Source organism: Macaca mulatta, chromosome 3, assembly GCF_049350105.2.
Source record: "Macaca mulatta isolate MMU2019108-1 chromosome 3, T2T-MMU8v2.0, whole genome shotgun sequence".
NCBI classification, from domain to species: Eukaryota; Metazoa; Chordata; class Mammalia; order Primates; family Cercopithecidae; genus Macaca; species Macaca mulatta.
The window spans coordinates 170,352,376-170,368,515 of record NC_133408.1 but is presented as its reverse complement, the minus strand read 5'-3'; the positions used below and the strand labels follow the sequence as shown (position 1 = coordinate 170,368,515).

Sequence of the window (16,140 nt, the reverse complement as noted above, 5' to 3'; positions counted from 1 at the left end):
CTTTCGGGTTTCAGAGAAGGGAGTTTACCATCACAGTAGTCAAACCTTTGAAACTCCTTTATAGACTAAAGAAGCTCAAATTCCATTCAACAAGCAATTGCTAAGGATACAGTAAGCTAAAAACCAGAATATAAAGATGATTACAGGACAGTTTCTATCTTAAAGGAACTTGGAGTCTAATAGGAGAGAGATCAATAAATGAGATATGTAAAAGTAATAGAAGAATATACAAAATATGGAAGTAATGTAGAATACAGTATTTCTGTTGGGAAAAAGGGAGTGAGTAGGGAAGTGACCCATGACAAAAGAACAGGAAAATATCAAATCAGAGGAAAGTGCAAAGGCATGAAGACATGGGAAAATGAGGTGTATTCAGGAAGATGTAAGAGAGTAAATGGCAGGGCCATGTGCGGTGGCTCACACCTGTAATCCTAGCACTTTGGGAGGCCGAGGTGGGCAGATCACTTGAGATCAGGAGTTTAAGACCAGCTTGGCCAACATGGTGAAACCCCATCTCTCCTAAAAATCCAAAAATTAGCCATGTGTGGTGGTGCATGCCTGTAGTCCCAGCTGCTCAGGAGGCTGAGGGAGGAGAATCGCTTGAACCTGGGAGGTGGAGGTTGCAGTGAGCCGAGATAATGCTATTGCATTCCAGCGTGGGCGACAGGGCGAGACTCCATCTCAAACAAAAAAAAAGTAATAAAATAAAAAATTTTTAAAAACAGAGAGTAAATAGCAGGAGACAAAAAGATGTAATCAAACAAATTTGCATTTTAGGAAGACTGTTTTGGAGGTTGAAGAAAGGTGCATTAGTAATTGTGGAGGAGACAAAACCCAGAAAGATAAGTTATGATGTTACTAAAATAGTCAAAGTGAGAGATACTGAAGACTTGAACTACATCATTAGCGAGGAAGTAGAGAAAATTGAATTAAGAAATATTTAAGAATCAAAACCTGGCTGGGCACAGTGGCTCACGCCTGTAATCCCACCACTTTGGGAGGCCGAGGCGGGTGGATCACGAGGTCGGGAGATCCAGACCATCCTGGCTAACATGGTGAAACCCCGTCTCTACTAAAAATACAAAAAATTAGCTGGGCGTGGTGGCGGGCGCCTGTAGTCCCAGCTACTCGGGAGGCTGAGGCAGGAGAATCACTTGAACCCAGGAGACGGAGGTTGAGGTGAGCCGAGGTTGCACCACTGCACCCTAACCTGGGTGACAGAGCGAGGCTCCATCTCAAAAAAAAAAAAAAAAAAAAAATCAAAATCTAAAAAAGGTCTTGACGGCCTCAAGAGCGGGTCTAATCTAACAAGAATAAATTAAATAAATGAGTTAAGTGAAAGTGCAAACAAAGGATTCTAGCAGAAATTTTATGCTGGGCATAGGATTACCCAAGTGAGACCCTTATAATAAAATGTGGTGAATTTGGGGTGTTTCCATAGTTGCTAGATGGATGACAGTGAGAGATTCTCCTTCAAGTGGAAGATAAAATGCTAATATCCAATGGCACATACTAACAAAGGAGTTAATGAATTTACTGCATGTGGTCTCTTAGGTCTCAGAATTTGTGCCCTTTTAAGGTAAGCTCAGTGGTAGTTTCTCATGGCAGTGGGTGAACCATACATTGAGAAAGGGATAAATGCCAGGCCAGGATTGCCCTGCTTAATGTGCAGAAGGAAATACAAAGCTATCATGTAAACTGGGTGCAGGAAGAGCTTTCTTCCAATAGCCTGTGCACTCTGCGAACCCTCCAGCTCAGATGCGGAACCTAATCATATTGATGAGGAAATTGTGGTACCAGTTAAATTGTACTAATGGATAGAGTTAAGGCTCAAAGACCAGCACCATGGTACTTTTATGGGGCTATCTGACTGGAACAAGCCCAAGAAGATTGAAACGTCTGATATCTACCATGCCTCTTTAATATTCCTGCAGCATCCTTTCCTTCCCTTGATGGACAAATGTGATAATCTTTTGTAAACCTAGAATCATATACAAGAAAAGCATTCTTTGCTATGCCCAGGTATGCATCCAAAAAGAGAGTGAGTTCTAGTAGGCAAGTTGTGGAATGTACTAGATAGGTCTATTACAGTGATAATTATACTAACAGCCCCTTCTAAGTGAAACTGACCCTACCACAGTCTCCTGAGTAAGGGAACGTCCTAAGAAGTTCTAGTTGGTACAGTATAACCCTGTCCCCACTCCTAGCTGAGACCAGAGGAGGATATGAGACTGAGCAAAGCAAACTTCATAGGCTGGATAGTGACCTGTGATGTGGATTGGTACCCTAAAACCAAAACAAACAAAAAACACATCAAAACAAAAACCAACCAACCTACCAACACCCAGAATCCCCGAGCTAATCAGAGTCTTGTTTCCAGGCCTCTGAATTGAGAAATGAAAAGATTGAAGCAGTAGCAATGAAAGCTGAAAGGACACATAGAGTGGGACTAGAAAAGCCTCAAACCGGCCTGGCGCGGTGGCTCACACCTGTAAGCCCAGCACTTTGGGAGGCCGAGGCGGGCAGATCACGAGGTCAGGAGATTGAGACCATCCTGGCTAACATGGTGAAACACTGTCTCTACTAAAAATACAAAAAATTAGCCGGGCGTGGTGGCACATGCCTGTAGTCCTAGCTACTCGGGAGGCTAAGGCAGCGGAATTGCTTGAACCTGGGAGGTGGAGGTTGCAGTGAGCTGAGATTGCGCCACTGCAGTTCAGCCTGGGCAACAGATTCTGTCTCAAAAAAAAAAAAAAAAAAAATAGACTCAAACCATGAGGAAGAAAGGTAGTGAAAAGGCCATGAAGTAGAGTATGGGAAGGCTGAAGTTATAGGGAAGTAGGAAATAGAAGTAAACAAGCAGAAGCTATAGATAGAAAAAAACCACACACACATATATATATTTATTTATGGAGTAAAGGTGAGGAGTGAACAAGGTAGAGGGAGAAGGAAGAAGATGGGAAGAAAGTAGGAGAAACATGTGATGTTTGCATTAAGACAGTGGTCCTTCGCTAGTGTTATCTTGGATTCCAAATAACTTTTCAGTTACTGTTTTTCTGATATGAGGTCCAGCTCTCCTAGAGTTTTGCTCTTCTTCTGGCTGGATAGTTATCTATATCTTAGTTATTAGGCACATGTGCTCTTACGGTAAAACACCTGTTATTTAAGATAACTCAAACGGATTTCTTTCCCTTAAAATTATTAGGTTGGTGCAAAAGTAACTGCAGCTTTTGCTGTTATAATTGCAAAATTGCAATTACTTTTGCACCAACCTAATACAAGAGCTTAAAGAGAGTAAGTTCAGAATTGAAAAGACATGGTTCAGAAGCAGCAAGTGTTAAAGACAAAAAGGCTTTAAGATTCTGATAGCAAAAGCTCAATATGTTAATCAATTAGTTTGGTCATTTATTCATTCAACAAACATCTATTGAATATCTACTATGTGCCAGGTACTATTAGGGGTGCTAGGGATATATTAACGGCTAAGACTCAGTCTTTGCTCTAATGAAGCTTAATTCCAGTGACTTAGACCATAAACAAATGATCACACAGATAATGTATAATGTGCTGAATGCCATGACAAAGCAGGATAAGGAGATGGAATGTGACGGATGTGAGTGGCAATGTTAGATAGTGCAGTTAAGAAGGCTCAGCTGGGCATGGTGGCTCACCACCGCCTGTAATCCTAGCGCTCTGGGAGGCCAACGTGGGGAGATCACGAGGTCAGGAGTTCGAGACCAGCCTGGGCAACATGGTTAAACCCTGTCTCTACTAAAAATACAAAAATTAGCTGGGCGTGGTGGCATGCACCTGTAATCCTAGCTATTCGGGAGGCTGAGGCAGGAGAACCGCTAGAACCCAGGAGGCAGGGGTTGTAGTGAGCTGAGATCATGCCATTGCACTCCAGCTCTGGGTGACAGAGCAAGACTCTGTCTCAAGAAAAAAAAAAAAAAAAAAAAAGAAGGCTCTCAGAATTGATGACTTTTGGTGGTTGTTGTTGTTTTATTGAGACAGACTCTCACTCTGTTGCCCAAGCTGGAGTGCAGTGGCGTGATCTTGGCTCACTGCAACCTCCGCCTCCTGGGTTCAAGCAATTCTCTTGCCTCAGCCTCCCGAATAGCTGGGAAAACAGGCACGCGCCACCACGCCCGGCTAATTTTTTTTGTATTTTTAGTAGAGACAGTGTTTCACCATGTTGGTCAGGCTGATCTTGAACTCCTGACCTCAAATGATCCATCGCTTTGGTCTCCCAAAGTGCTGGGATTACACGTGTGAGCCACCATTCCCAGTCGACTTTTGAATAGACACTTCCACGGGGTCAGGGGATATGCCATGCAATTACTACACCTGGCATATTGTTTTCATTTCAGATTGCCGCACATCAGTTAGAATATGAATTGTAGCTTTCTCAGATGGGATTAAAAAAGAAAAAGGAACCCAATGCCATGTCATATGAAAAAAAGTTCAAGACATTGGCAATGTTTAGCCTGGAAGAGACAGAGCTTAGGAGGAATGTGATGGATTTCTTCAAAATGTTTAAGGACTCTGTGGAAGAAGGACTAGATTTGCTCCTTCTGGACTATAGGGTAAAAGTTACGGGGAGATATCAATTGGCTGATCAAAGGTGAAATCTTTTTCTTTTTTTAGGTATAGAAAGATTGATCACTTGATAGTGAGATTATGGAGGGGCTAGGAGGGTCAGGCAAACAGACTGGATGACATAAGATTCTTTCTGAAAGACTGATTCTATGACCTTTAGTAATGATATAATTATTACTTCACAACATCCCATTCCATGGCCTTCTCATTAAGGAGAATGGAATGTGGATGAGGTAGCCATCTCCAAGAAAGGAAGGTAAAGTCCCATGGATCTATTTCCCAATTTATTGCCAAATGTTTAGTTTCCCAAGGACTTCACTGGTTGAATCCTTCCCCAAAGCGGGTCACTTTCTCTGCCATTCACTTCCAAGGGCCAGCAGGCAAATTTAATCAATTACTTAGGAAACTGAACAGGCTTTGGACAAGTAATCTGTCCATGAAAAGAGTGTTTTCCCTCCCAGGGAATGGCTTCCTCTGATTCTGGTTTCTGAGTTCCCACTTGCCCCTCTGATAGGTTTTGTTCCATCATTGTAGGGGAATTGGAACTTAGTCCAGGAACTCGGTCCAAACTTAAAATCCCAAGAGACTCAGCTTACTCCCTTACTCTTCTTCCCTCGTTTCCCTACAGGAGAGTCATCATCAGCACAAACCCACTGAAGACCTCTGGCTGCCCCGCATGCCTCAGAAAAAAAAGTTAAGATCTAAGTTGAAACCAATCTTCCCTTTGACACTGTCGGACGATCCTACATCCAAGAGAGAACAATGGTTTAGGTGAAATCTTGCTTGTTCTTGTACTCACTTTCTTTCCTATCTTTTCCCTATTCCTGTTTCTGCTCTAAAAGGGAAGTCTGTGTGTCTTAGAGGTATAAAAGTCTCTGGGATTGGGGTAGGGAATGGGGTAGAAGGGGGTAGGGAATGGGGTAGAAGGGGCTTGGAATAAATTTAATGACATACTCTTTGGTTGTACAACTGCATGATAAGATACAACTTCCCCTACATGACCCTAACCTCACTTACACTCGAATCAAAGAGAAACAGTCATGCAAAACCAAGGTTTTGCATTAGCAATGGTTTCGAGATTGAGGGGAAATATTCCAAGGTCTGTGCTTTGAAGAAACAGGAAAAAAAAAAAAGTACCCTCAGTACAAGTTAGGAGCTATATCACAGGAACAATGTGCTATGAGAACACATTAGTCAAAAGAGGTTTTATTTGAAACTACTTACAAGAGCAGCCTATGTGTAGTTTAGAGAGGAGAGAAGAGATTCTGGAGTTCCTCCAAAGGTTTATTTACAGTGCTAAGTTCAGAAGCACCCCTTGCCATGGAACAATACGCCTACTTGGCACCAATCAACAGCCTCCTATCATTGTCTTGTCTTCTCCGAGAATATAGCCAACTTTAAAGTGAAGGCCAGGCACAGTGGCTCATGCCTATAATCTCAGCACTTTGGGAGGCCAAGGTGGGCAGATCACTTGAGCTCAGAAGTTCAAGACCAGCCTGGTCAACATGGTGAAAACTGTCTCTACTAAAAATACAAAAATTAGCCAGGCGTGGTGGCAAGTGCCTATAATCCCAGCTACTTGGGAGGCTGAGGCAGGAGAATTGCTTGAACCTGGGAGGCAGAGGTTGCAGTGAGCCAAGATCATGCCACTGCACTCCAGCTTGGGTGACAGAACAAGACTCGTGTCTCAAAGTAAATACATAAAATAAAATATAAAGTGAATGGTTCCATGAATCCGCCCGCCCTAGGATCTACTAAACAAAGAACTTTCTTTGTTAAGGTTTTCCACCGACAATGATTTCAAGAGCGAAGGGAAGTATTCAAAAGTCTACGCTTTGAGGATGCAGAAAAAAACGTACCCTCAGCTCACCTTTGCTCCAGTCCATGAGAGAGGTATGAGGAAAGATGGTAAGCTTCTCTCTTCCAAAGCAAAGGCTTACTGGACTGAGATGTGGGCTGGAGATACAATCCATGAGGATTATAGATGTGGCAAACTGGCTTCTCTCGTGGTAGTCCTGGAGACTATTTTTCCCTATAGCATGGAAGCTAATAACAAATAGAGGCTCAAGAGGTGCAAAGCTTCCGACCCTGTTTAAATCCTCAAATTACAAGAAAACTCTAGCAGTGTTTACTAAGCTATATCACCCAGCACTTTAAGAGTTTTTGCCACATTGATGTATTATTTGCTCTGTTAATTTACTTAGCATTTTTCTTCAAAAGGATTTTAAAAAATTCTTGTCCTAATTAATACTGTATCATTGACATCATGGTTTTGATGTACAAATTATATGTTTTTCTGAAACACTTAAGTCAAATTTATAATAATGAAATTTTAGAATGTTTATCTATGTATCACCTAGAACCACCCAGTGGTATGCATATTATACTTTGAAGAAGAAACTGCTCTAAAAGGGCCAAAGGATAAGTCTGTGCGTCTTAGAGGTATAAAAGTCTCTGGGATTGGGGTAGGGAATGGGGTAGAAGGGGCCTGGAATAAAGTTGTATGGCAGAGGGTACAATGAGAATCCTCCTCATGTATTATCATTTATTTAACAGTATTTCTAGGGTTCCTACTAAGTGTTAGACATTTATCAAGCACCAACAATAGCACTTTCAATATGTGAAAGAGATGAAACAGATTATAAAAGGCCTTGAGAGGCTGGGGGTGTCTGTAATCCCAGCAGTTTGTGAGGCTGGGGCAGGAGGACTGCTGGAGGCCAGGGGCTTGACACTAGCCTGAGCAACATAGTGAGATCCTGTCTCTACAAAAATTAATTTTAAAAAATTAACAGGGTGTGGTGGCATGCACCTGTAGTCTGAGCTACTTGGGGGGCTGGAGGAAGGAGGATCGCTTGAGCCAAGGAGTTTAAGGTTGCAGTTAGCTGTGATTGTACCATTGCACTCCAGCCTGGGTAACAGAGTAGACCCTGTCTGAAAAACGAACAACAATAACAAAACATAAATAACAAAAATAACAATAACAAAATATCAAAAATACCACAATGCCTTAAATTTATTATTTAAATAAGGGTTTGGATTTTATTCAGTAGGCAGTTTGGACCCAATGAAGAATTTCAGGGCACTGAGTACACATTTGTGATTAGATACATAATTGGTGGGTCCTCAGACTTCACCAGCTCATGGTTTTAAGACAAGGTTCATTTCTCCTACTAGCTTTCTCTCCTCAAGCAATTTCGGAGACTCCCTAAAGTATCCTTGCCTTTCCCACAAAGCCATTGTAGTGATTGCTCAACCCCTTTGCCAGCCATCCTCAGTCCCAATAGTCCTGATACCAGAGACCTGGAGTCATATTATACCATCCCTTAACTGGCTTCTTCAGGCTTCTCTGCTCCTGCTATACCTATTTGCCACCACACCCCACCCCATTTTCACCTACTGCTGCTCTTAATTCCGTAAACACTGCACAGCTAAAACCAACCTGTGGTATTAAACAAAACTTCATAGATACACAGAAAAGCTGAAGAACAGCAGAGAATGATTTATCTTGCTTTACAAGGGGCTAGTCTTAGGGTCAGCTTCAAATGTGAACTCAGGTCCTTCTACTTCCCAGCAGGTCTCCGGGGCATTACCCATTCTTGGGAACCTCTGGGCCTATTATCTACACTGTGTCTGCCTAGGTTCCCAATACTCTTGGGCCAAGGAAGAGGAAGAGGATGTTTCCTTCCCCAAAGCCTATTTATTTTCACCTCCAGAATAAATGCGTGCAGACTTCTATTTCCTTCAAGGAAAACTCCACCTACAAAGTATAACTTGAACTTTACAAGCCATATAAAGCAAACATAGTAGTTAATAATAGTACATTTAGCCAAGCCGGAGGTAAATCTTAAATGATACCATATGTAGGATATCAACAGTTCATCTTAAATCTATATTTAAGGGAAAGAATTTCCCTAGGATGTAGAATGTAATCTAGGTTAGAATTTCTCTAATTTTGCAGGGGCACGATCCTGTTGAGTATAGACTCAATTTACATTTCTAAACAGTAATGCCACTGAAGCCAAAGGCAAAGTTTCTTAGCCACGCTCTTAGACAAGAGAACAGAAAGCCAGCATACACTCAGAAAGAGGAACATGAGTTAGGAATGAATGCACGTTAATTTAGAGAGTTTCTTAAGTGTCAATATGGTGTCAGACGGAATCACTGAAAGAAGTAGGCTTGAACAAAGAAGGCTCTAAACAGGCAGTGTGTTTTACACTGGGTTTTGATGAAATGAAGGAATCCAAAAACTATAAAATAGGTTGGGAATGGTATTACACGGTCCGAAATCTTTAAAGACCAGCCTTTAAAGGTCCCTTCAAGTGGGTCTCCTTCATATCTCACATTAAGCATCCTTCGAGTACTTCTGAAAAGCCACGTTCACCAGGGTGCCTGTGCTTTGTCGTAGCTTCCAAGAAGTCAGCGAGTGAAAGGCCGATTTCCAAGGTGATTCGGGAACCACTGACACTCGCATCGCTCCTGGAAGAGATGCCCACCAGAACCGCGCCCGGGGAGAGCGCCTTCCGCAACGGGAGGGCCCCGCAGTGGATTATCAAAAAGGCCACGGTCATCGGGTGAACACAGAACCCTCAGTCCTCCCGCCTCGCTCTCCTGAGACTCAGGGGTCCGCAGAGGTCGCCAACCAAATAAAACCACATTCCTGCTGCTGCGGGCGTGGGCTCCCGGGTCACGGGCCGGGAGGGTCTGGCCCAAGCCTCCGGCGGCTGCGGAAGCAGGAGAGGGCGTGGTTGCGTCCCCGGGGGACGAGGGAGGCCGGGGAGGGCGGGCCTTGGCCCCGAGTGACGGCGCGGCGGCCCAACCGGCGTGAGAGCGCGGGGCCGGCCTTCCTGCAGCCTCTTCCGCTCTCCGGCTGCGGCGCCTGGGACGGTTGCGGTGGGTCTGGGCGTTGGGAAGTCGTCCAAGATGATTAAAAAATTCGACAAGAAGGACGAGGAGTCTGGTACGCGCGGGGCTTCCGAGGCCCACCCTCAGCCGCGGGACGCCCCTTCCCCCGCCCGCCGCCACCTGCTTTCGGGCCGGCGGGGCTGGGGGCGTGGGCGCCGGCGTGCCAGGGGGCCGGAGCTGGAGCCGGCCCCTCCCCTCCCCTCGCGGCCGCCGGGGGCCTGCCCGTAGCCCCTCCCCCAGGCGCCGGAGCCTCCCTTCGGGCCGCGCGCTCCCGCCCCGGCGCCCGCGCGCGCCCCGCTCCTGCTGCGGCGCATCCGCTCCGAGCCGCCTCCGCCCCTTCGCGCGGGCCCCCGGCGGGGGCGAGAGCGTGCGCGCGTCTCCGCGGCCAGGGGTACTGGTAGGGTCGGACCCCGAGTGGGAGCACCCTGTTCCCGGGGCTGGGGTCGACGGCACAGGGTGTGTGTGTGGAGGAACATTCAGGTGCCTGGTACCTTATCGTTTTCCTGGGACCCCAGGCTCTGTCCGGTTCCCCGGGGGTAAGACTGTGCCTTGGGACAGAGCTCGTTGAATGCTCAGGCGTCCAGAAGTGACCTGCGTTTTGATACCCGTCTTTGGTCCAGAGCAAATGGGGAAGATGCCAAGCATCCTCAAAAAGAAAAAAATCCCAGTGTTTGGTAGCATCTCCCACGGTGTGAGAGGGGGTTGGGTTAATCAACCTCCACGACCTCTTGAAGGTTTACGTCTGCGTGATTCTCTGGGAAACTTCGTTTCTGCCTCTCCTTAAGTGTTAGAAACACACAAACTAGTGCTTACCTAAGGAAATCAGAAGCACCCTACCACAATCTCATTAATCTTCGTTGTGGAAATGACACATATGTAACATTCATGGAAAAAGAGGGCAGGGAAAGAAGACACTCATTTTGGAGAGGGTTGCTGCAAAAGAGAAGTCTCAGCTCTTCGAGTGTGGCAGTGACGGAGCCAGGATCAGAATGATTTCATTTAGTTTGTATGCATATTAGCAATGATTATCACTGTGCCATCCAAGTGTTCACTTACCAAGCATTCAGTACCCTTCTCTGGAAAATACATAAGTTTGTGTAAAACAGCTATTCAGGACATTTTTTTGTTTTATACATAGGTAGTGGCTCAAATCCTTTCCAGCATCTGGAGAAGAGTGCTGTTTTACAGGAGGTATGACTGGGAAGCATTTTGTGCCTTTTCTTTTCTATTCTGTTTTAGAGTGGTGGGCAGCGAATTCCTGGGCTACTGTGATCACAACACCCAAAATAAGGAACGTAACAGAGTTTAGGGAATATAGATTTAAGGGAAAAGGAAGAGGGGTTACTTGTCACACGAGAATTTAGAGCTTATAGAAATGCAAAGACATGAAGACTGTTACAGGTTGGGAATTTTAAATATAAGAAGGGGTGTTTAGTGCAAGGTTATTGAAATCAGTTATCTGTATTAATGTCATTGTATTAGTATGATACAGATCAGTATTGTGATCCTTATTTAACTGGTATAGCCCGTAAAGTTGAAGTAGTCAACCTAAGGGAATGAGTTAGAAATAAATAGGATGGAAAATCAGGGCCACATGTAATAATTTATCAGATGCTTTAGTAAATTGAGAACTATAGACCATGTTCTTTGGATACTGTGATTAAAAATAGTCTGTATTAAAGTTGATTTGCTATAATCTATGATAGAAAAGGTAGAAAAATAACAGTGTTTTTTATGTTTTTTCATAGGCTCGTATATTCAATGAAACTCCAATCAATCCAAGAAGATGTTTGCATATTCTTACGAAAATTCTTTACTTACTAAACCAGGTAAATTACTTTTATTTTCCTCAGATAAGTGTGTCCTGGAATACAAATACTGAAGATTCAATGAAATACTTTCTGGAAAGTGTAAATATTTATTTATTTTAAATTCACTTAATTTTAACATATATAACGTTTGGTTAACAAAATAATATGTAAGACTTGAGTATGAGGACTATGACATATATAGGTTGAGTATACCTTATTTGCAATGCTCGGAACCAGAAGTGTTTTAGATTTCAGATTTTTTTGGATTTTGGAACATTTGCAGAATACATACTGGCTGTTCCTGCTCTGAGTATCCGAAATCCAAAATGCTCCAATGAGTGTCTCCACTGAGTGTTATACTGGCACTCAAAAAGTTTCTGATTTTGGAGCATTTCAGATTTTGGATTTTGAGATTAGAGATGTTTAACCTGTACTTCTTTTTCATTCTTGAGATCCTAAGCTAGTGATGCACGTAGTAGATTCTCAATAAATCCTTTGGTTTCAGTTTAATGAGTACTAGTTAGAACATATTGTTTACATGTGTTTGGAGATCTTCATGTTTTTCTGAAAATATAGTGCAAGATCAGGCAAATTCCAGGTATTTTCTTTCTTTTGTGTGTAATCATGATGTTTTAAAGCTTTGATTTTTAATATTCAGATTTTATATTTATTATCCCTACCTCACCATTGCTATTAAAATAATTCAGGGCAGTAGCTTAACCATTTTATGTGCCTTGATGTCCTTTTCTCTACATGGGGATTATGATAATACCTGTTACAGAGTTGTAATGACTAAATGAGATCATTAGTGTAAAGCACTGAGAATAGTACTGAACACATAGTAAGCATTCAGGAATAGTTTTCCTTCCATCATTCAGCAAATATTTATTGCATAGCTGCTGTGTCCTGTGCACTGTTTTAGGTGTTGGGGATATAGCAGACAAAACCAGCAAAAAATACTTGCACTCATGAAATACAGATTCTGCCTGCTACTATTGTTATTAATTTTCTTTTTTTTTTTTTGCCCCAGACTTTAAAAAAAAAAACTCATGTAATGTCTAGGGCCTTAGAAAATATGATTTTGTTTCATGGATTCATATTCCCTCAATAACAGTGGGGAATTGGTTCCAGGACCTCCATTGGATACTAAAGTCCATAGATGCTCAAGTCCCTCATACAAATGGTGTAGTATTTGCATATAACCTACACATATCCTCCCATATATTTTAAGTCATCTCTGTGATTATAATACCTAGGTTATAATCTCTAGATTATAATACCTGGTACAATGTTAGTGCTGTGTAAATAGTTGTTGTGCTGTATTGTTTAGGGAATAATGACAAGAAGAAGACATCTGTACATGTTCAGTACAAACCCAGTTTTTTTTTCCTTGAATTTTTTTTTTCAGGTCTGTTATAACTTTATTGATTTTATTTTTGCTTATCTTTTTTTTATTATTATTATACTTTAAGTTCTAGGGTACATGTGCACAATGTGCAGGTTTGTTACGTATGTATACATGTGCCATGCAGGTGTACTGCACCCATTAACTCATCATTTACATTAGGTATATCTCCTAATGCTATCCCTCCCCACAATAGGACCCAGTGTGTGATATTCCCCTTCCTGTGTCCAAGTGATCTCATTGTTCAGTTCCCACCTATGAGTGAGAACATGCAGTGTTTGGTTTTCTGATCTTGCGATAGTTTGCTGAGAATGATGGTTTCCAGCTGCATCCATGTCCCTACAAAGGACAGGAACTCATCCTTTTTTATGGCTGCATAGTATTCCATGGTGTATATGTGCCACATTTTCTTAATCCAGTCTGTCACTGATGGACATTTGGGTTGATTCCAAGTCTTTGCTATTGTGAATAGTGCTGCAATAAACATACGTGTGCATGTGTCTTTGTAGTAGCATGATTTATAATCCTTTGGGTATGTGCCCAGTAATGGGATAGCTGGGTCAAATGGTATTTCTAGTTCTAGACCCTTGAGGAATCGCCACACTGTTTTCCACAATGGTTGAACTAGTTTACAGTCCCACCAACAGTGTAAAAGTGTTCCCATTTCTCCACATCCTCTCCAGCACCTGTTTCCTGATTTTTTAATGATTGCCATTCTAACTGGTGTTAGATGGTATCTCATTGTGGTTTTGATTTGCATTTCTCTGATGGCGAGTGATGATGAGCATTTTTTCATGTGTCTGTTGGCTGCATAAATGTCTTCTTTTGAGAAGTGTCTGTTCATATCCTTTGCCCACTTTTTTCCTTTTCAATCTGAGGCTGGTTGAATCCACGGATTCAGAACTCATGGTTATGGAGGGCTGACTGGAGGGCTGACTATATGTGTCTATACACATATAGAGGGACACATAAAACATACATATATGCCATATACCTCAGGTGGTTTACATATGGTGCTAGGATAACCATGGTTTCCAATTTGAATTCTAAGAGAATATTTTATCTTTACTTTGTTTTGTGACTGAAGACCTCATTCAGAGATTTAATAAAGTTTTCTTGTTTACAAATGAGGACTAAACAATGAGCACATAGTTTTTTATTTTTTTTATTTTTTTGAGATGGAGTCTCGCTCTGTCCCTGGGCTGGAGTGCAGTGGCATGATCTCAGCTCACTACAAGCTCCACCTCCCTGGTTCAAGCGATTCTCCTACTTTAGCCTCCGGAGTAGCTGGGATTACAGGCATGTGCCACCATGCCTGGCTAATTTTTGTATTTTTAGTAGAGACGGGGTTTCACCATATTGGCCAGGTGGGTCTCCAGCTCCTGACCTCAGGGGATCTGCCCACCGCAGCCTCCCAAAGTGCTGGGATTACAGATGTGAGCTACTGTGCCGGATCATCAAGCACATAGTTTTAAATAAAATGTATCTGTTCACAAACAACATAATCCCTCTGTGTTGGCATATAAGAAACATTTAAAGCATAGTCAATTGGGTTTAACTTTTCGTAGCACACATTGTGTCCAAGTTGGCTAAATCCATTGTATAAACAAAAGTTCTGAATGGTCAAAGTTGATTGAGAGTAACATGTATTTTTATGTTGGCCATTACCTTTTGGATGAAGCAACTCATGTTGAAACATTTAATTATCTTGATAAGGAAATTACCAAGCACAGCGTAAACACAATTAACTATATAAACAAGTTTGGGAACATACATTTTATCTTTGCCTAGTCCTTGGTAGAGCTTTATAGAAAGATACTTTTGAATTTCTGTGAGAGTTGACATATCTATGTGTTTTCTGAGTTTCACGTAAAAAAGTAGGATGTAAGGTTTTCCTATATAACTAAAAAACACACAGACTTCTGGGTATTCAGTAAATAGTTATGAAAGAGAGATAAATCTCTTGCTGATGAGCAGGCTGGATACACTAATTTTTTAAGTAAGTATAAACTTACTGTACTTTATCTTTCATCCTAAACTGTCAGTATTTTTCACCAAAATTTATTCTTATACCTATGGCAAATAGATTGAAGACTAGTTATATTTTATGTGGAATCTGAAGCTCTGAAAAGTGATTGAGTGTAACATATTATTATATAGGATTGTTTTTATTGAAGACATTAAATATTGAAATGGTAATATTTGAGGTAATCTATGATCTGAGATGTTTTGAAATACGTTATCTAACACTTTTTCATTGCTCAGAAAATGTAGTTCCCAGATCAGCAGCATTTGCATCACTTGTTAGAATCACTTGTTAGAAATGTCAAATCTCAGGCCAGGCGTGGTGGCTCACGCCTGTAATCCCAGCACTTTGGGAGGTCAAGGCGGGTGGATCACGAGGTCAGGAGTTCAAGACGAGCCTGGCCAACATGGTGAAACCCCGTCTTTACTAAAGACACAAAAAATTAATCAGGCGTGGTGGTGCACGCCTGTAATCCCAGCTAGTTGAGAGGCTGAGGCAGGAGAATCACTTGAACCCGGGAGGCAGATGTTGCAGTGAGCCAAGATTGCGCCACTGTACTCCAACCTGGGCGACAGGGTGAGACTCCATCTCAAAAAAAAAAAGAAATGCAAAATCTCAGGCTTTACCACAGAGCCACTGAATCAGAATCTGCATTTTGGCAAGATCCCAGGATGAATTGTCGTGCACATTAAAGCATTTGAAGCTCTGATCCAAAGCATGTTTTTAGGGGCTTGAGCCAATATTGAGCTACATAGCAGCCCCTTAAGCCTAGTTTTTTTATACGATGAATCTGGTTCCTGCCCTTTTGGTTGGTCCCCTTCTTGCCACTTTGCTGAGATTCCTAATAGATGGTTCCTTACATTTTAATATTTATTATGCCCCTATGACATGTTAGGCATTGTGCTGGGCATTAGATTATAGACGTGATCTCTGCTCTTAGGCAGTGTAATAATAACGTCCTATTGTGAGTGCTGTAATTTTCTGCCTCCTTGTAAACTACAGTACTTCAGGGAGATTTAAAATAGTTTCTACTAAAAGGTTAGAGACTACTATGCTAGAACTTTTAAGCGTGGTATGTGATACTGAATTATTTTAAACAAGGGGGGATAAATGACCATGTGGGTTTATAGATTGAAAGCCAGAAAAATTGCAGAGGCAAAATGTTTACAAAGAGATTCTTTTTTCTTGAGTTCTAAAGGATTTTTGCAGAAATAGAAAATCCTGTGTGTGGATGTGTACATATATATGAATACATATATTTTAAAGTTTAAAAATTGTTTTAAATTTTACTTAGGGTGAACACTTTGGAACAACGGAAGCTACTGAAGCCTTCTTTGCAATGACGCGATTGTTTCAATCTAATGATGTAAGTCTTTTTTATTTTTTTTACGATGAGA

The 16,140-nt window shown here is 42.0% G+C and overlaps 2 protein-coding genes across 11 annotated transcripts in view; both read left to right on the top strand.

Annotated features, from left to right (window-relative positions):
* Positions 1-9,260, top strand: part of TSGA13 (testis specific 13) — a 156,040-nt gene extending 146,780 nt beyond the window's left edge. For 2 of the 4 annotated variants that reach the window (XM_077997351.1, XM_077997349.1), the window contains exons 5-7: positions 5,228-5,370; positions 6,380-6,492; positions 9,005-9,260. In XM_077997351.1, the coding sequence (XP_077853477.1) occupies positions 5,228-5,370; positions 6,380-6,492; positions 9,005-9,174 (426 nt within the window). In that variant the 3' untranslated portion in view covers positions 9,175-9,260. Of the gene's footprint in view, positions 1-5,227; positions 5,371-6,379; positions 6,508-9,004 lie in introns of all 4 variants that reach the window. The other 2 variants (XM_077997350.1, XM_015134924.3) reach the window with 1 other exon arrangement.
* A 179-nt stretch (positions 9,261-9,439) lies between these two features.
* The window catches only part of COPG2 (COPI coat complex subunit gamma 2), a 161,657-nt gene continuing 154,956 nt past the window's right edge, over positions 9,440-16,140 (top strand). For 4 of the 7 annotated variants that reach the window (XR_013415556.1, XR_013415555.1, XM_015134921.3 and 1 more), the window contains exons 1-4: positions 9,440-9,556; positions 10,640-10,692; positions 11,250-11,330; positions 16,038-16,109. Coding sequence is in view for 5 of the 7 variants with exons in the window: in XM_015134921.3 (XP_014990407.1) it covers positions 9,520-9,556; positions 10,640-10,692; positions 11,250-11,330; positions 16,038-16,109 (243 nt within the window). In the remaining 2 variants the exon portion in view is untranslated. Of the gene's footprint in view, positions 9,577-9,739; positions 9,982-10,639; positions 10,693-11,227; positions 11,331-16,037; positions 16,110-16,140 lie in introns of those variants that run through there. The other 3 variants (XM_077997344.1, XM_077997343.1, XM_028846298.2) reach the window with 2 other exon arrangements.